Source organism: Mangifera indica, chromosome 4, assembly GCF_011075055.1.
Source record: "Mangifera indica cultivar Alphonso chromosome 4, CATAS_Mindica_2.1, whole genome shotgun sequence".
In the NCBI taxonomy this organism is placed as follows: Eukaryota; Viridiplantae; Streptophyta; class Magnoliopsida; order Sapindales; family Anacardiaceae; genus Mangifera; species Mangifera indica.
Window position 1 is genome coordinate 20,313,303 of NC_058140.1, and position 20,276 is coordinate 20,333,578.

Below are 20,276 nucleotides of genomic sequence, written 5' to 3' on the forward strand. Positions count from 1 at the left end.
TATCAAAATTTTTAATTAATAAATTTGATTATTGATTTGAGCTCGAATGAGCTTATATAAGATTAACTCATTTTAAACTCATTCAAACTAAATTTAAATTCAAATTTAAATAAATTCGATTTAAATCTAACTTCACGTGCATGCAGTCACAAAAAAGATAAAAATGCAAAAGAAATGAAATTAGAAGGCAATATTTTTGTGCAAGTGATTAAAGTGACACAATCAGTTAATAATAATAATAGTAATGATGAGAAAAAGAAAGAAAATAGAATTTAAACCGACAGAATCTGAACAGAGTTGAGGGGGTGAGGACAAACGATTCGTCGTTTTCAGTTACGTCGTGAAGACAGCTAGCATTAGTACACGTGGCAAGCTAGGGATCACAAAACAGCAAAAGAAAGTCGTCCGTCAGGTACACAGCAGATGGGGGCAGCTGGGTGGGTTGTAGTATAGTGGACCGACTGGAGGGATGTTGACATAACGTAACATGGTCCAACACTGTGTCACGTGCTTAGGATTCCATCGAATCCTCCTCGGGCCACGTGACCCCCTTCGCAATTGTCAATATTTAGATACCTCACATAATTGGTTTTCTTAATTACTGCAAATTTTTCGATTGAGCTGTAACTTAATACGGATTAGACCGCCGCTAGAGCCATCATTTCTTTTATGCATTGCAACGCACTGCCTTCTTTATACGTTTTTTGTACTTCAATTTAGAAATCTTTTGATCCAAATAAATAAAATTGCTCATTATTTAATATCCCAACCATAAATATGAAATCATTTGATAATGGATGAATGATCATTACACTAAGTTAAGAATTGGATGTTTTGTCTGATAGCCTCTATTGCAGAAGCTTTTATCAGAAGAAAATACATATTCCAATCTAATCATAATGCCATCATAATTAACAAAGTGCAATCATAAATCAGTCACTTATTGATTTTGTGCTGGAATTTTTTTTCAGACCCATATCAAACATTATAAATCTGATTCACCATGTCCACTGGATGAACCAAACTCCAATTATAGCCATTGATACATCGCAAGTTCTCAACACTTTGACTGACTGGTAAAGGTTTGCCAGTATCACTTTCAACTCCCGGATACTTAAGCCTATCTACTGAATACAAGGGACCATACTGAACTTTCAAAAATGGCTCCAAATTCCATTCAATAGAAGCCCAATAAACTGTTTAAACTAGTCTCATATATAAAATCAGCGGCAAAAGAAATACTAGAATTGATCTCATCATACTTCAGACATTGGAAGCTCACCACAGTCGCTAATGACCACTTTCTTTCTAGGACGATCTCCCCTGTCAGTCTCTTGCGACTCGATAAGCTTAACAATGTCCATGCCTTCCAAAACTTGCCCAAAAACAACATGCCTCTGATCTAGCCATGGTGTCTATCATTTGCAAAATATGAGAAATATATCAATGTCTACTCAAATCATGTATGCATGACATAAGAAAACTGTTTACTAAATAAAGTCAACCACCAAGGACAATGGGGAAAACTTGCATAAACCATCCAGCTTAATGAAAATCTCAGTCATAAGGGTGCTTCCATTATCATTATTCAACAAGACAGATTTCAATTTTAAAGTATCAACTTCACAATGTTAACAAAATTAAGACAGCTAAAAGAATATTAAAGTTGGACAAAAGGCAAATCCATGAGCATTTAACATATTCTTTATACTTATACAAACAAGTATACATGGAATTGATATCATAGCAATCAACAAGCTATTCTTTTAGTGATATATTTTTGCATTTCTTTAGCAGAAAGTCCCCAACAGATTGCCATAAGTTAAACACAAGAAGATACATGACAATACCACGTTTCATAAGAGCAGTCAAACCAGCATACTTGAGATAAAGATGAAGAGCAAATTTTGTCAACACAGGAAGGAGGACAACCATTAGGCAGGTGGATAGTAAACTATATCAAGCAAGCTATAACAACTTGGCAAGTGAATTCAAACAGGATTCTTCTTGGATTAAAAAATAGTTATTTCAAAAGGCAGTTTAATGATAGCATGGTCACTTTCTCTAACCTCTGAAAGGTCATTCTGGAGAATATTTTATAGATTGTTAACCGACATAAATTACCAGAAAAATTTTAGCTCCTAATTTTTTTCTTTTCACTGGAATAGAAATCAATGTACCTTCACTGTGCAAATGAAAAATTGACTTCCATTAGTGTTGGGGCCTGCATTTGCCATGCTAACTACTCCTGGTCCAGTATGTGCCACTGCAATACATTATACACTTCTGAATGAAAATGTGCAAAATTAGATAGATATAGAAGAAAAGAATTGACCGTCTCAGGTGACCTAAAGTGCTAGTCAAGAATTCCCACACAAAACATAGTCACTCTTTAAATTAAATATACTGCTAGAAGGAAAAAAATTTTTAATTGAATGACAAAGATATGACATTTGATCAGATAGACCTCATCATCATCTTTTTATTTCCTCATGATGTAACCTGCATGGGCTCTAATGAGAAGTGTGTTTTAACAGCCACAAAAGTAATGTGAGAGGATCAACTTACATTTGAAATTCTCATCTTTAAATGTACGACCATATATACTTTTACCTCCAGTGCCCTGAAAAATATTTCAAATTTCAAGGAATTAGTACACACTACACAGATCAAGTTAGAAGCAAAGTTAAGTGACCAACACAAAAGATAAATTCAGTAACATACATATGTTTTTTTTTAAATTAAACTTTCTGACAAGTACATACTAAGCACAGGTAATTTGGTTGAACAATTTGCCAAATCAAACAATATTTAACAACCATTCAGAGTAATATGGAGATGGAGATGGAGAAAAGGATCAAATATAAAGTATTTGCGCATTAAACTACTGTATTAGACATCCTTCAAATTGATTAAAGATATCTAAAAATCAGCAGTACCCAAATTATTTGCATACATTGGTAGTCGAGGAGCATGGATAATATATAACACCTAAGTAGCAATTGAAACTCAAGAGAAGCACTAGTTGCAAGAATTCAGATTAAACATCAAAAATGAACTTCAGAAATCAGAAACTTATATACTATTGACATTTTCTCCAAAGGTGTTGGTCGACTGCTCTACAAGTGATATTACAAAAATTTGAAGAAATCATGCTACCCTTTTCTCCTATATATAATTATTCACACACTTTTGAGACCTTTTTATCCACAAAGTTATACTTTATGCATTTCTGATATATGCTATCTTACAATTCTAACTAAAGAACGAGAAGGAATAGAAGGTCATGCAGCTGTGCAATAAGTCCATTATAATTTAAATGCCCAAGCTCCACCTTCCAAAGATATATAAGGTGATGTTGAAATAGATTTAAACCCAATCAACTTTTTCTCTCAAATTATATATATAACACACCTGGTGCAAAAAAGCACAGACTTATATTTGTTAGCCCATTCAAAGTAAGCAGGAGTTTAACTCTAACGTATTTTACCCTAAATGGCAGAAATTTTTTTGACAAGGGCATGTTTTAAGAGTCAAAGAGATCAATTGAAACTTTGGCCAGTCAAAAAAACAATATCCACCCTTACAAAAATAATAAGACCAAATATCTTCCAGAAATAAGTGTTTGCATTCCAGGAAAACAAATTTTATTCATCAATTAAGAACAAAAAATGCCAAAAAGTTAAGAGTAGCTTTGGGACCATAAAATTAATTGCATTCACCAGCTAAACACACTGGTCACCAAATGCTCGATCAATGAAGGGGGCATAGACCTATTTTATTTTTAATTTTCATGTATTTAAGGAAATTGAATTGGTAACACAAAAAGGATAATGAGCTTAGAAACTTGATTATCTTAGATATGAGACCAATTCAAGTTGACACATATGTGGATGCTAAATTTTATTTCAGATATTTTTAAAACTCAAAAGAGAATAAAGTCATCAATGCCTTATCAGTATGACAAAAAGCCACTCTACTATAATCCTACATGGAGAAGAATATGGTTTTCATTTCAAGCATTTAACTAATTTAATATGTAATCAAGAACTTTGATAATTTCAACTCACATTTCCTTTGTCAAAGTCGCCTCCTTGAATCATGAAATCTTTGATGACACGATGAAATGCAGAACCTTTGTAACCGAAGCCCTTCTCTCCTGCTCAAATTTACACAATTAAAATAAATTTATAAATACAAAACCAGACCAATAGAAGCCAAAAGGAAAAAACAAACAAAGATATTTCATATTTGAACTGCTCTTTAACATCAAAATAAGAATCCTGCAAAATTACCTGTGCATAAAGCACGGAAGTTCTCAGCCGTCTGTGGCACATCATCACCGTACAATCCAATCACAATTCTTCCAGCAAGCTTCCCAACTGGATTCCCAATGCTTATGTCAAAAAACACTTTGTTGGTAACTTTTGATTGTAAACTCGCTTCCTGAAGCCAACTCAAAAAAGAAAAAAAAAAAAAAACTTCAGTTTTCTTGTCACAATACTAATTTCATTAGCTTATATAACAGACCCTAATTCCAAATCATGGGCTTTTGCCAATTCACTAAATAATATCAGAGACTCGTATCAAAACTCTAAATTCTCAACATTGAAACGTTTCGCTAACTGAGAAAATGTAAGAGATAAGAAAGCCCTAACCTCAGCACTGGCACGGACCACGCTACGAAAACTGGGTTTCTTGTTGGATGAAGTTAGAGGAACCGAACGAAGCGAACCAGAGAAGAAACTGGAGCAGGAAGAAGCATTGGACGGAAAAGCAACCCTTTTGGGAATTTTGATTACATTGCACGTGGCACCCAATCCTTTTCTCTGACAGAAGCTTGCTCGTGGAGCCGATATCGAGCCCACATTTATCTGCAAAATAAAATAGATCAGTCCTGTAACATGAAATGAAATAAAATAAAAACAGAAAGAGAACTGGATTGGAAGAGATGGTACTTGGCTTGAAAAAGTTGCCGCCATTGATGGTGCACTGTCTTGTATTGCTTGACGAAGGTGAGCTGATAAGGGGAGGCGTTGTTGGCTGAAATGACATGTATATCCTCTAGTGGTATCGATCCGGCGGTTTATACGGGACATCCATTGACTTAGTGAGGACGTTAATGTCATTTCGGTTTCACAAATATATAACATAATAACAAGATTCTTCTCATTAATTTTTCCGCGTAAACCTTTTTAGGGAACGTACAACGATTTTATCTTTATAGACAAATTTATTTTTAATTCTAAAAATACTCTCTCCTAACTTATTACGTCACTCTCAGTAATTTACATCATGTTTGACTGTTTAAAATTTTCTTAATATATTTGACAATTTTTCATTCGAAGTATCACTAATTCAGGTTCTAAGAATTAAAAATATATTTAAAAATTGATAAATTTTTGTTTAAATTTCAAATACGGATAGTAACAAAAAAATAGCATAGATTAAGAGAATAATAAATACGAACCGACGTTGTATCACGGTGCGTATGGGGTATAAATAGTGTGTATAGGGTGCGTAAAGTACATACAAGGTGTGTATAGATTAATATAAGTGATCAATTTTTGATAACCTATGAGCATTCTCTATTTGTTAGGTTATGATTTGAAGATTCAAAAATTTATTTGAAATGATCAATTTTTGTTATAATATAAATTGAAACGAAAATATTAACATAAGTGCGAAGAAGGGTACGTGAGGATATACACAAGTGTTTAAGAGTGCGTAAAGGGTGTGGAGTGCGTAAAATTCATCTTAAAATCTATCTAAATATAAATATATATATTATATTGGTATATATAAAACAATATAATATATATATATTTATATATATAGAGATTTTAAAAGGTTTTATGCACCTCACACCCTTTACATACCCTTTGCACTTTTTACATATTCTACACACACCCTTAAGCACTTGTGCGTACCCTCACACACCCTTATTCACACTTATATTAATCTTTTTGTTTTAATCTATATTATAATAAAAATTGATCATTTCGAATAAGTTTTTTAATCTTCAAATCATAACCTAACAAATAGAGAATGCTCATAGGGTATCAAAAATTGATCACTTATGTTAATCTATATGCACTCTGCACGCACCTTATACGCACCTTACGTACCTTTTACGTTTCATATGCACCGTGATACAACGTCGATTCACACTTATCATTCTCCTCATTTATACTATTTTTTCGTTACTATCTATATTTGAAACCTAAACAAAAATTTATCAATTTTTAAGTATATTTTTAATCTTTAGAACTTGAATTAGTGATAGTTCAAATAAAAAATTATTAAATTTGTTAAAAAAATTTTAAGTAGTCAAGCGTGATGTAATAAACCGAAAGAGATATTTTTGAAATTAAAAATAAATTTACCTATAAAGATAAAATCGTTGTACGTTTACCTAAAAATGTTTACGCGAAAAATTTTTTTACTGATTTTAATTAATATCCCCATTAATAATCATACCAATGAAACTCATTTACCACATTTTAATTTTTAAATATGAACTATTTAAGTGCACTTCAAATACTTTTTTTTTTTTATGCATTTTCAAACCTTTGAACTGATTCCTTTCGCCCCAAAATTTTTTTGTGTTTTCGGTATTAAGATATATGTTTAGTTCAGACATTTCAAAATCTAAAGTTTTATATTGTAGATTTTGTGATTCGATTCAGTAAATAATTTATTCTATTTTTGACTATTTTATTAAATAATTCATACATGTGAATGCTTTTAGTTGACACACATAATTTTGTTTCATTGAAAAAGTTGTCTAAAACATATAAAACCAAGTTTTTGGACTAAAAACATAAATAGTAATATTATGTATATCTATTTTAAATATATAAATATATATAATTGAGTATTATTTTATTCATAATTCAAAATCGTTCAATCATATAATGATATATATAAATATATGTATATTTATATACTTTAAATATATATACATAATTTTATATGCATTAAAAAACACATTCAACATATATACACCAAAACAAATTCATCAAATAACCTAATAATTTAGATCCAACTTTAGACTTCAAGATATAAAAGGTAAACACATACCTTGTATTTGAAAACATGAAAATTTTGAGATTGATTATACCTGAGTAGTTCATATTTTGAATATGGAAAGATAAAATTCTGTCGTTATTTGTGACAATAAACAATAGGTAAACAACAGTAAGTATCATAAACAATGTTATTTATATTCAATTTCGAATTAAATAGATTATTAGGGGAGGGAGTGTTTACCTAAAGACACATAATATTATAAATATTATAATAATAATTAATGCAATAATACAGGTGGAGCTTTGGTGGGCCGTATGCTAAAACCCGCATTTTGCATTTTCGGCAGGTTGGGCCTTGCGATTTTTAGCCCGACCCACCGACCCTCTAAGAAAGTGGCCCTAACTTGTGATAAATATCGTTACCATATTGCATCTGAGATGGACATGGCAGTGGTAACGAAATTATTAAAGCAACTGGTTACAGCTCCGGCCCTTCCTCGTTATCCACACCCCAATCATAGAAGGCCACCATTAACAATCTCTGCTTCAAAAATGAGCTCCACTGAATCCCAGACTAAAGCTTTTTCAACAGCCAAAACCATCGATTCACATTTACACATATGGGCTTCACCCGAAGAGGTCATTAGTAAATCGCATCATCAATCTATTTTCATAAGCTAAGGGCTTCCATAATGCTTACAATTTTTTGTACTTTGTGCAGGCTGCAGACAAATACCCTTACTTTCCTGGCCAAGAACCCACTTTGCCTGGAAATGTTGATTTCTTGCTCCAGGTGCGCTTCCTCTTGTTGTTAGCGTAGATAAGTCTACTTTTTATTTTTTGCTATCTGATCTTACATGGGTTTTCATTAAAATTAAAATTGCATACATTTTTAATTACTGATGTCGTTGGAATTGGGTACTACACGTGTTTAATTTGTATATACTGTGTGAAAATGCGGTTATATGGTGGTTTTCAAAACATTTGGAGAATTTGTTTAGGTTCATTTTCTCTTCTTGCCCTTTACCACTATTTGATTTGAGAAATTTACAGGCATGACTTTGATTATGAAGAATGAGTAAATTCTTTTATAGTATTCTTTTGTAATTTTAACATGACAGATATGTAATAATTTTTTTCTTTTTTCATTTTTTTTCCTGTAGTGCATGGCAGAAGCGAGTGTGGATGGGGCACTCATTGTGCAGCCTATTAATCATAAGTTTGATCATTCTTTAGTGACAAGGTTTGTTGAAATTACATTATTGCAAAAGTTTAAGTTTTTGATTTTCTGTTTTCCATATGCGTAAGAGAACAATATTTCAGAAAGCTGCAAAGTCACATGAAAATTGGGAACTTGATTCAACTCATAAAAGACCTTGCACCCAATGAGCTGTGCTCAACCTGAAGATCCTTTTCCTTCCTCTAGAATTGGATTTCTAAGTCATACAAAGGACAAAGATCCAAGATTAAAAATTGAAGACGTTGTTTCTTTACTTTTAAAGATATGTTCAATCTTAGACTTTGCCTTTTTGATCATGCTGTTGAGATAGTGATTTTCCGTCTGCTGTTGATTTGCTATTGTTAATTAACCACAAAGATTCATACAATTGATTCAGATTTTCCTTTATCGTTATGGTATTGCCTAAAGCCAATTCTATCATTGGACAGTGTCCTGAAGAAGTACCCGACCAAATTTGTTGGTTGTTGCCTAGCAAATCCTGCAGAAGATGGCAGTGGGATTAAGCAGCTTGAACAGCTTGTTTTGAAGGTCTTGGATTGCCACCATCTCATAATTGCATTATTATCTTAGATCATCTTTCTGATTCATTCTCTTTTCTTGTTAGGATGGTTTCCGTGCTGTTCGTTTCAATCCATATCTATGGCCATCTGGTCAGCAGGTACTAACCTTAGCATAGAATTGTCTCTACCTATTGTCATAGCTTGCTTTTTGGCTCTCGATTCTTTTCATTATGCTATATTTATCAAACTTCACACATTTGTGAGGATTTAATTTTATCACATAGTCCACCATCTTGTAGAGAGCAAAAAAATTGTGTTTAGACATTCCATTTGATTGATTATTTTTACTTCTAGCTCAAATACAATTCGTTGAGAAACAAGTATGGCAGTTATTTGTGGGATTCCCATCTAATGATGTATTTTATTCCTCCTGACATCTTCATTTCAGTTCCAGCATGTTGATGAAGCAATAATGAGGATGATCATGTCGTTCTTATTAATTTTTGCAGATGACAAATGAAGTTGGCAAGGCAATGTTTTCTCGGGCTGGAGAACTTGGAGTGCCAGTGGGTTTCTTGTGTATGAAGGTATTACAATTCTTCCTTACTGCATTTAAACCAAAATGAGACAAAAAAGACAAGGAATTACTTGGTAAAGTTTTTCTCTCACTAGACTGGTTGCTACATTCTAGTATGGAGCTACCGTATCTTAATAAACAATTTTGTGAAATTAAAATAACATTGACCATATTGGTCTCCAGGTAAACAGTTGCTACATTACTTCTACACATGATTGGTTGGAGTGATATGATAGTAAAACAATGAGCTTTTTCAGGGTCTTAATCTGCACATTTCAGAGATTGAGGAGCTATGCACTGAGTTTCCTTCAACAAATGTCTTGCTTGATCATTTGGGTTTCTGCAAACAGCCAACGTGAGCTCTCCTATAACTTTGATTTTGTTATATAACCCTGTTTGTATTTTTTTGTTATCCAAATCAGTCATATGTTATCTTGCAGAAATGACGATGAAAGTCTTGCCTTCTCAAAGCTTTTAAAGCTATCCAGATTTCCACAGGTACAGCTTCACAAGTGGCTTTTCCAGTGCTTCCTTTCATTCACAATTTTTTTTTATAAATATTGGGATTAAAAGCAGCTGTTCTGGGCTCCATTTTACTTTTTATGAAATATCTTAAGTAAATCTTACATTGACAAAACACAAAAAGATACTTGTTATATATGAGTATCTCATATCGCTTGGGGATGATAAAAGAAAATTGTTTAAATAGTCTGTGAACTTCTAAACTATCAAGATGTATTTTTTGTTGCAAAGCCCAAACTTGTCTTCAAAATGAATAATATCTTCATAGTGGATTGAACTATTTGACTAGGATGTTACATTTAACTTTAGGCTGACATCGATATATACTGTTATTATCTTGTTAAGGCAGTATTTAATGTACTAAATTTGTTATATGGAAATTTGATTTTTACAGGTGTATATTAAATTCAGTGCTCTGTTTCGGCTGTCAAGAATGGCATTCCCATACCAGGATCTCTGCTCTCTTCTATCTCAAGTTGTCTCCAGCTTTGGCATAAACCGTGTGATGTGGGGCAGGTAACATTTCCATTTTCTCCTGTCATACTGGGTTTTTCCTGGTTCAACCTATTGGACTGAAAACAACATTTTTCAAAAATTATAGTTATAATATTTCACAAATAAAATAAGTGGCACAGTAGTATTGATTTTGCATTATGACAACGTGCTAATGTCTTGCAAAACTGTGAATTGGGGTTTATACCAAGATTAGTTTGTGAACAGCCTGATATTCTATTTAGTCGTGGAAGCCTTTAGATTGCTCAATCGGACAGAACTGGCCTACAGGTCTCAGTCTAACCAAACTGTTGGGTTTTCATAACCCTGATTTAGACGATATAATGTATTAATATATTAAGAATGTAATTGAAAACATTAATGTTAATTCTATAGATTTTTTTACAGTGATTTTCCATACGTCGTTGCTGAATGCGGTTATAAAGAAAATAAAGAAGCAGTTTGTCTCATTGCCGATGAAGCAAAATTGTCATCTTCAGAGTCGGAATGGCTCATGGGCGGAACAATCACGCGACTTTTCCAAGATCAATGGCTTCCTCAGCAATATTAATGATTATATTACCTGCAAATATCATATTTCTTTCTGTTGTCATCAATGGTCAAGAGTATTTTGGCAACATTTGGTCAATCCTCCTCGAAAATGCAACAAAAATATAAATTATTTTGTCACAACTTTCTTCCGAATTATTAAAACCGCAACACAAGATTAAATCAAACCAACTCAACTAAATTGAGTCGTCGGTGACCCTTCTTCAACAGCTTTTCAATTCTTTTTCCAGCAAACTCATTGCCAATTATGTGAATTAGACTCAATCAACTGTTTTAAATGTGAGTTGAGCTCTAATTGATTATTTTGGATTTTAATTTAGATCAAATCCACCCCTAGTCTTCCAACTGGGTTTCGACATTGCGTAAGAGAAACGCAAATGCCAATTCTTATTTAAGTACGGCCACGTTTAAGTTAAAAAAAAAAACAAATTTTTCCCCATGAATCCATAAAGAAATGATCTTGCCATGTAAACCTTGCTAGTCTATACAACACTTTACCCTTTGGATGTAAAAAATATCCTAGGCCTAAACCAGGAATTCTTCCTGTACCGAAATGAACATATATAAAAAAAAATCAAATAATTTTCATCTCAACCTATACGACTAAGAAAAAGACCATTACATGGCCGCTACCAAATTAATTAGGCTAATCATCTAGGCGCTGGATTTCACCCATCATGATGCGATTACTAGTAACTTTAAAACCCAGGAGAGCAGGATCAATTTGCCTCCCTTTCTTACCTTTCTTTTTACCACCACGACCACCTTGGGGTCCATCTGGATCTAATGTCCCTATTGTCATGTGGGCGTCAGGCACAACATTTTTCTTGGTATTACTCTTCAACGTGTCTATAAATGAAGGCTCTGAAACATCAGCATCACCGCAGGATGAGGTGTGGCGAAATCTCATTTCTTTCATCCCTGATGCCATGTCTGAACCTTGGCTTCCAAGATTTCCCCCAGGATCTTGCCTCCCTGACAATTTCACAAATACAAATTATTTGCTAGACTAATAATAGGACCCTGATTAAAAAAATATCACTTTTCCCCAATCCATCCCTCAGGAAAACAAATACATGAATTAAGAGAGTACAGATATCAATACCATTAGTACTAGGTGAAACTTTTCCTCTCATAGCAGGATTAGAGATGAGATCAGTCAATCCTTCCTGGGATGATGAAACACGTGAGACTGGTGGACGTCTCAACAAAATATTTTCTTGAATCCTGGATGCAACCTGCACCCTGTTAAAGAGGAACCCAGTGTAAGAAAAGCATTGCAAAATTTGTAATAAATGTTGCCTTTATATCCATCCAAACAGCACACACATTGAACTGCAGTATTCCAAAACACCCAAATCCAGGGCAATGGATGGCAAAAAAATGAATCTGAGTGAATGTCTGATATTGATCAAAACATTAGAGAAGAGAGCATTGACATGGTTTAAACGTATGTTCCTGTTCAGTCACCAAGTAATTATGCTATTTTCATCCATGCTTCTAGTCAAACAACCATTAGTTATACTATAATAAATCATGATATAGGCACAAACTATTATACAGTCTATCATCACATGCGATAGGGATTACGGACTTGCTAGCTTCGTAAACACTCCAACTCAATTTTCACTGAGAAAAATATATTAAGAAACCCAATTAGTAACTCTTTTCCAAAGGTGGCCTATTCATACTCTTTAATACAAGTTCTCTACCAGGGCATATCTTTACGGTTTTTTTTTTTTTTTGTAAATACTTTTTCCCACACCTGTTTTTTTCGTAAATACTTTTTATCACACTTCAGCAGCAAAGAAATTTAGGGAAATAATACTTACTTATCCTTGGGAATATCTTCTGTGAAAGAATCATAAAAACCTGTATCACTACCTGAAAAAGATTCAGAAAATATTAATATTGCTCCAGCAATATATAGGCCTACAAACTAAGCAAGGAGCAGAAATTACCAGCAACATGTGAATTATGTCTGCTAAGAGGATGAGTGGGAATTTCCACCCAATCCAAAGTGGCCAAACCTGCTTGCTTGGCCATCCCATCTTGAACCTCAAAAATAGAACCCTTAATCATATCTTCACTTTTGGAACCATGCTTCACTGCATCAACATCGGAGAACTCTTTGTTTACAGAAGACTGACCAATCATGTTAGAATCAGCGTAAATTGCCCGAGTACCATCATTCACACTTGACAATAATGGCTCTCCCTCAGACATTGCTCCAGATTCAGGTCTTAACCATAATTTCTCACTGCTATCAAAACTGCTAACCTGCTTGCCAGCTACATAAACCTGCTGAGGGTCAGAGGAATTAGAACCATAAGATCCTACTGTAAATGAATTGTTTGGACCTGCTTCTTGGCCTGAATGAAGATTGAAATGGTGACTGGGAGAGCTTGACCCAGAGTAGACTCCAGATGGTGACCTCCTTCCAAAGGGTACACCATTCATATTCATGTCCAATGACTCAGCAGGGTGATGACCTGATCTCTTATGGATCAGCTCCATTAACAATTGCCTTGACTTGTCATCATGAGGCCTATCTGGCATCCATAAACTTGGATCTTCAGAAGGCATTCTAACTTCTGGCTCCCTTCTCTGCTGCTCAGCATTAATGTGAAACTGTTGAATTTGAGATTCCACCCATTGATTTGCCAGCTGCCCATTGTTTTCAGCCCTGTAACCCTCCACTGCATCCAAATGTGAAGCATTGAGCTGGTTTGGGGCTAAAGGGTGGGGTAAAATATGAGGGTGAATGCCAGAAGGAAATGTCCCAGCATGACCACCAGATTGCATACGTGAGCTAGACTGCTTTAAATCCAAACCATGATGACGTGCCATAGTATTAAGTGTATCCAAATTCATCTCCGAAGCACCAGCAGGCAAAGACAAGGACGGCTCAAATGACAGTGAACCAGGCTCAAAAAGTCCTTGCTGCAGCTGCTCTTGTAATGACAGATTCCGCTCAAGCTGACCCAGCTGCTCCTCATGAGTTGACCTCTGTTGCTGCTGGTAAATATCTAGTGGGCTAAACCCTGAGGAGTGAGCACCAGACAAACTCCTATGAAACAGATCAGGCTCATCAGCCGGCCAAATAGAATCAATATGCCTCCCTTCCTGCACTTTGGTTTGCTGCCTTAATCCCACTGATAACTGCCGTGCTTGCATCTGGTCCTGAAGAATCTGATGCTCCAATGCTGGCATTTGTCCATGTTGAGCACGTGACATTAACTCAAACATCTCTCTTTGCTTATCTTGCAGTGGCACCTGACCCAATTTCATTTGCACAAGCTGATCTAAAGAAGGAATGAAGTGCTTTTGGGGATGATGAGAACGTTGTTGCATCTCATGTAAAAGGTGCTGCTCTAATAAAGCCTGATTGAAAGCATTGTTCGCTCTTATTGGGTCAATATGTGAGTGCCCAAGGGCAGGATCAGGCATTTGACCATGCATCAACTGCTCAAAGAGCAACTGTCGAGCTTGAGATTGCTGTTGGTCCTGCAAAAGCTTTTGTTGTTGATGAAATTGCTGCTGTTGCTGCAATTGATGATGTTGGAGTTCCAGCTGACGCTGTTGTTGCAGATGAAGGGTCAAAAGATGTTCCATATCTGAAGCTGGATGATTCGCCAACTGTTGTTGATGAATCAGATTCTGATTTGTCAACTGTTCTAAAACTGATTCATTCAGGCGTGTATGAGGAAACATATTTCGCCGTTGGAGCTGCTGTTGCTGCAATTGTTTAGACAAAAGCTGATCTGCTAGATCAAATCGGTTGGATTCCTGTTCCATGTGTCGCATATGGTGAGCAGTCATAGGATCTTGATACACAATGGGGTCAGCAAGTATGTTTTTTCTATATATATCTGACCGTGTCTCTTCAGTAAGACTTGGATCAGCCATGGCACTGAATGGAGCAGCCCTTCTCATGCCAGAAGGCACATTTGTAGGTCTTGTGTGGGTTCCTTCAAGCTCAGACCACAGCAGGCCAAAAGGGTGCAACTTATCATCATTTTGAATTGCAATGCCAGAACTTGCTGACTCAGTTGGATGAGATGGCTGGACACAACTATCATGAATCCTCCCAGAAGATTTTACAATAGGATATCCGGTATTCCCTGCTCTTCCTGGAAACAAGATTTCTGGAACAAGTAAAAATGAAACAATTAGCATGGGATTTGGGGGATGAAAACAATCGAACAATCCAAAAATATCAATGTAAATATATACAAACCTTCATCTTGCGCAGCGAAATCTTGAATGCTTTGACCTTCAGGATGGAGCAATTGTAAAGGAGCTTCAAGCTCTGGTAATCCTGACTGAAGATGTTGAGTTGAGAGACTGTCAAACTTAGGCAGAGGTTGGTTCACGCCATTTACCAAGGTTGAACCTGTAATTGCTGAAACAGGTAAAGCAGCCTCCATATTTCCTCCCAAAGAGTCAAATTGTTCCAGCTCAGAATTTGGATCAACACAACTGACATTCTTATCTTTATCTTTCAGATGTTGCCACACCTCACCCAAACTTTGGAAAGGTGTTCCCTCAGGAGCATCAGCCAGGCGGACAGGTAAGTCTGTCCCGAAAAAACCTTGTTCAAACCATGAAAGAATATCTGCACCAAGAAATGGTCCCTGAGTTACCCCTTGAGGATCAATGTAGTACAAAATTTGTTGCTCTGGTGGAGTATCCCTTGATAAGTCTTTCTCCGTACTTCCCAAAAGCTGCACATCGCTACCCTGTTTGGGCTGAGTCGATGCTGTATCCAACAGCAAGCTTGAATCATCAGGAAGCTTGGATCTGATGTCAAAAGCAGTAGAGTCAATGTTATCAGACGGAGGCTGTTTATTCAAAGTCAAATCCTCAAATTGCCAATTTTCAGCATGATGACAAGCAGCATCAATGCCTATGGCACTGCTGACACCATTGCTTTTTGAGAAAGTTGAGAACCTTCCATCTATATCTGATTTGTGATCTTCATAATTAACCTCTCCTCCTGAAATAGTACACATCCAATTCCTCTCAGTTGCAAACATGTACAAATATCCTTGTTTCAACAGTATGAATACAACTAACTTAGCTGGTAAGATCCCTTGTACATAAATTAAATATTACTCACACCAAGCTTGGGGAATTTGGCTTCAGTTTGGGAAAGTGCAAATAATGGAGAATTTAATATATAAGAAAATAAAAAGAAAAAAGAAAAAACCTTGCTTGAAAATGATCTAAATGAGCCTTTTTTCAAGAACTACACCAAAACATTACTCACCATCTGCCACATTCACATGTAAACCATAATTCTTCAAGGTATCATTATTAACAAATTGACATGCAACATTTCCAGCTTCCTGCAATGTCTGAACAGTTTCATCAAGAACTGCAGGGAGGACTCCCTTCTTTCCCTCAGTGGATTCCAAGTCTTCATGACCTACACAAGGAACAGGTTGGTGGAAAAAAAATAATAAGTGCAGAAGATGGGAGTAAATCAGTAAAAATTTAAAAAAAAAAATACCTGAAGCAAAATCAGTTGATCTCCCTTGTCTCAGTGAGTTGTATACTGCCCCACTATTTGTGATCTTTCCCCTCCATATATCACTAAGGACAGCCTGTCAGCATCAAGTAACCAAAAGTGAGGCAAATAAAATTTAATTGAAACATTTTTTTTTTATATCAGACAAGTAAATATTTAGTCTTTACCTCCTCTACAGGGTCAGGAGCAACAAAAGCCAATGGTTCAATAAAAGCTGCTTGAGTAATAGGGGACAATTCCTCCATTTCACTGAGCACAGTAGCAAATGAAGGATCAGTCTTTTGCCTACGATAATTGTCAAGAAGCTTCCCCCTGGGATAGCAAAAAGTTTCGGCTAAATGGCCAGATTTCCCTCGGGCACTTTCACTATGGTGAGGATGTGCAGCACCAATGGGGCCTACAGATGAAACCCTCCCAATAACATTTGACCTTCCTCGTCCAATAGTAAATCCCAAATTTGAACCCTCCACTCGTCCTTCGAGTCCAAATCCAGGCGCAGCACGGTATGAACTAGAACCAGTAAAATGAGGATCCACTCTATGGCGAGGTCTCCATTTATCCCTAGCATCTGTGTCACGTTCAGAAGCTGAGCGGTTGCTACTTACAAAAGATTGATTGTCATTGTGAGGATCTTCCTTCTCCTTCTCCGCATCTGTTTTCTTCCCAGTTCGGGTTTCCTTCTCTTTGTCTTCCGGACCCCACCTAGAAGACCATTTGCTATCACGACGTGTGTTACCATCATGCCATCGATCAGAAGATGGTAAGGTTCTATTGTCAACTGTATCTCTAGACGAAACATTATCATTACGACGGTCTACTTTCCTGCGATCTCTTCTAACACCAAGTAAGCTAGTTTCTCTTTCCTCTTCGCGCCAGCGGCGGCTATTGTCACCGTCTGTAACACTCCTCCTCCAGTCCCTTTTGTCCTCAGATCCTTCCAAACGCCAGCTGTCCTTCAGATTGGAATCAGTGGAGTTTCCAAGAGAGACAGAAGTTGGACCACGCACATCCTGTCATTCAAAAAAAAAAGAAAAAAGAACTCCAGAAAACTGCTTAAGAAAGAAATAGCATCTTCTGACAACACAGCTGAGGGGTTATCATATAATTTTGAAGCATGATTATTTACAAGGTCCATAATTTCTCAAAAAAAAAAAAAAACTGGAAGTGAATGCACAGCAACTGATTACATGTAGTATAGTTAGAACACATCTAATAATAATAAATGTCAAAAATAAAAAACGTACACACACATGGCAATCTCAAATAGCTTGGGAAAACACCAAAACTAGCAATTTCAGGAAAGAAAAAATAAAAATCTAGATGATTGATAAGTGAATCTGTCAACCATGCAAGATGCAACTGATATGGTATTGGCTAATCAGTTAGAATATATAGATTCCATTGCCAACAAATACGTACCATCTTGGTTTCACTTGGTTTAGCATATAGCCACTGGGGAGACAATGGAATACTGCTTTCTGATGTCAAATGGTCTGCAGTTCATTAATCAATCAATCAACCAAACATATTACTCATACAAAATGCAAAAGCACATAAATGACAATGAACACAAAATGATATATATATACACAAATAGGATCAAACGTGTCCGTGTTCCACCTTTGGAATCATCAAGTATCCCCAAATGAACCTTATCCTCATTTCCCCCTGACGCAGCCCCTGGCGTAAAATGAACGACAAGCACAAACAAGATATATAACATAACTTTTGTATCCACTAAACAATCGAGCTAATATACCATAACAAATAAAAATCATCAGTGAAACAACCTGATTGCAGACTCACTCTATACAAATTCAACAAATGAAATCCTCAATGCCAGATTCCAATGTGACATTTTAAAAAACAATAAAAAAATAAATCCTATAAAAATAAATATTTTTAAAAAACCCTAACGAATAAAAACGTGGGCATTTTCAAAGAAATTGAGATTGCGATTAATCGAATGAAATTTAAAAAAGAAACCAGAAGAATACCTTTAGGAGTCCAGGGACGATCGGAGGGTTTAGAGGTGAAGAGATCGTCGGGTAGATCGAACTTGCCTTCGGCCATCGAATACTGTAATGAAGATCGAAAGAGAGGCAGGCGGTGATAGGAGTAATACAAAGCAAATAGAGAGAAAACAAGTGAAGGAGAAGAGACGTGATTTAATAGGCAGGTTGTATGAATTTGTAACTGTAAAATGGTTTAGATTTTTTTTAATTTTTTAATTTTAATTTTTGCAAAGAGTTTCGAATTTTTTGTCCAGGAGCAAAGGGGGAGCCGGAGAGGGAGAGAGGAGACAGGGGGTAGTAGATAGATAGACTGAGTTTGAGAGAAGAATGAATGGAGAAAAGGCCAAAGGGGTAAAGAGGATTAGGGTGGACCGAACAGAAGAGTTAAATCAATTAACCATCGATCTATGGAAGTTCAAAGCTAGGGCAGAAAGTTTGAATTCATATTTGGTTTGATTGAATTAAGTTCGAATTAAAATTTTAGTTTAATAATTTTATTTAAATTTGGTTTATTTATTTATTTAATTATATTATTTTTTATTAATAATATTATTTATTTTGTTAAAAAATTTTCTTGAATGTTATATACTAAATTAGATATATTAATATCGATTTAGACTCAATTTGAATTCACTTTTAAAATTGAAATCAACTTCATTCATTGAATTTATAAAAATGATAAAGACCAAAATGAAAATAAAAATGATATAAAAATAATAAGAAATTGTTATCTTTTACTTGTGAACAAATTTTTTTATTATAAAAATAATAAAATATTTACTAAAAACAAAAATATATTTATAATAATTTAAAATTTTTAATAAAAATTTAATAATTAAATATTTAAGGGAATATTAAAAAAGGCAAACCAAATAATACATCGATTGGAGAATATTTATTCTTATCACAATCCAATCAAAGTAGTTGAAGGGTAATTAACCTTATGTCAATCCTTAATCGCAGATTATTTTAATCATCCTCTGCTCATCAAAAATTATAAATATTTTAACTGACCTCATCTCATCTCATCCCATCCGAAAATCCACTAGCTATTGAGGGGATGGGCATCCTAGGTAACCTACCTCCGCTGTTTCATAAAATATTAAAAATGGGTTGGATCATTGCCCAATCGTCCTTCCATTTATTAAGGCTATAAAATAATAATTCTAATAAATATGAGATACTATACATTTTGAAGAAATTATGGATATTGATAAACAAGAGGAAATAAGATTTTTCTAATATGGGGTCAGCTAAACTCAATTTAAGACCTATGACTTATTTTCATGACATTGAGCTAGAACAATTGTACGATTACGCACATAACAATGACCCGTTTTATGATTATTGATTGGAATTACTTCTGGTTTGATAATCGAATATTGAATTGGTGTTACAAAAATAGTTGTCTTAGTGATAACTATTATTTTTCCCTTTATTTTTTGTCGAAAGGATAAGATCACCTTATTTAATAAAGTTATTTAAATCCTGTTTCCGTGAGCATTCCGTTTGGGAAAGGCCGGAATTATGGGCCACTCCGTTTTGAAGGGCCCAAGATTCTTATCACTCCGAGCTACATATGTCCTTTATCCATCCACAAATTAGAAATGAGAAGTTTTGGAAGCAATTTTTTTGGACACCTGACCTCAACAGAATACCGAAGGCACTCGGAGAATCAAGCTACGAGAAATTATTACTTACAAACATCTAAAACAGAGAAATACCGAGAGATGAAAAAAACAGATTGACATCAAATTTTTTTTGCGAAAATTACAAAATACAAGTAAATCCAGAAC

General features: G+C 35.0%; 3 protein-coding genes across 4 annotated transcripts; 1 reads left to right on the top strand and 2 right to left on the bottom strand.

Annotated features, from left to right (window-relative positions):
• Positions 1–911: 911 nt before the first annotated feature.
• On the bottom strand, positions 912–5,113 carry LOC123214450 (photosynthetic NDH subunit of lumenal location 5, chloroplastic-like). Its single transcript, XM_044634219.1, has 7 exons — positions 4,959–5,113; positions 4,659–4,874; positions 4,296–4,446; positions 4,071–4,159; positions 2,569–2,623; positions 2,181–2,266; positions 912–1,415 (listed from the first exon to the last, which is right to left on the bottom strand). Exons 1-7 carry the CDS (start codon positions 5,097–5,099, stop codon positions 1,257–1,259), a joined length of 897 nt encoding a protein of 298 aa, XP_044490154.1. The 5' UTR covers positions 5,100–5,113; the 3' UTR covers positions 912–1,256.
• A 2,345-nt stretch (positions 5,114–7,458) lies between these two features.
• On the top strand, positions 7,459–11,055 carry LOC123214449. Its single transcript, XM_044634218.1, has 10 exons — positions 7,459–7,670; positions 7,753–7,824; positions 8,195–8,274; positions 8,700–8,799; positions 8,876–8,929; positions 9,281–9,358; positions 9,606–9,703; positions 9,789–9,846; positions 10,265–10,386; positions 10,771–11,055. The coding sequence occupies exons 1-10, from the start codon at positions 7,470–7,472 to the stop codon at positions 10,931–10,933; spliced, it is 1,026 nt and encodes a 341-aa protein (XP_044490153.1). The 5' UTR covers positions 7,459–7,469; the 3' UTR covers positions 10,934–11,055.
• Positions 11,056–11,375: 320 nt separating this feature from the next.
• Positions 11,376–18,884, bottom strand: LOC123214448 (protein ESSENTIAL FOR POTEXVIRUS ACCUMULATION 1-like). 2 transcript variants are annotated; one of them, XM_044634215.1, is made up of 11 exons: positions 18,463–18,884; positions 18,086–18,145; positions 17,885–17,958; positions 16,633–17,475; positions 16,448–16,541; positions 16,205–16,363; positions 15,173–15,931; positions 12,894–15,080; positions 12,765–12,816; positions 12,038–12,177; positions 11,376–11,907 (listed from the first exon to the last, which is right to left on the bottom strand). In XM_044634215.1, exons 1-11 carry the CDS (start codon positions 18,536–18,538, stop codon positions 11,579–11,581), a joined length of 4,773 nt encoding a protein of 1,590 aa, XP_044490150.1. In that variant the 5' UTR covers positions 18,539–18,884; the 3' UTR covers positions 11,376–11,578. The 2 variants fall into 2 exon arrangements, with proteins under 2 accessions (XP_044490150.1, XP_044490151.1); XM_044634216.1 differs by lacking the exon at positions 18,086–18,145.
• Between the last annotated feature and the right edge of the window lie 1,392 nt (positions 18,885–20,276).

Coding starts and splice junctions, on each gene's coding strand:
- LOC123214450 (XM_044634219.1), bottom strand. CDS start 5,099: ATGTCCCGTATAAACCGCCGGATCGATACCACTAGAGGATATACATGT. Junction 4,160..4,295: donor CTTCCGTGCTTTATGCACAG/GTAATTTTGCAG, acceptor AAATTTGAGCAG/GAGAGAAGGGCTTCGGTTAC. Junction 2,624..4,070: donor GCGACTTTGACAAAGGAAAT/GTGAGTTGAAAT, acceptor AATATTTTTCAG/GGCACTGGAGGTAAAAGTAT.
- LOC123214449 (XM_044634218.1), top strand. CDS start 7,470: ATGGACATGGCAGTGGTAACGAAATTATTAAAGCAACTGGTTACAGCT. Junction 8,800..8,875: donor TTGAACAGCTTGTTTTGAAG/GTCTTGGATTGC, acceptor TTTTCTTGTTAG/GATGGTTTCCGTGCTGTTCG. Junction 9,847..10,264: donor AGCTATCCAGATTTCCACAG/GTACAGCTTCAC, acceptor TGATTTTTACAG/GTGTATATTAAATTCAGTGC.
- LOC123214448 (XM_044634215.1), bottom strand. CDS start 18,538: ATGGCCGAAGGCAAGTTCGATCTACCCGACGATCTCTTCACCTCTAAA. Junction 16,542..16,632: donor CTCCTGACCCTGTAGAGGAG/GTAAAGACTAAA, acceptor TGATGCTGACAG/GCTGTCCTTAGTGATATATG. Junction 11,908..12,037: donor AGTTTCACCTAGTACTAATG/GTATTGATATCT, acceptor TGAAATTGTCAG/GGAGGCAAGATCCTGGGGGA.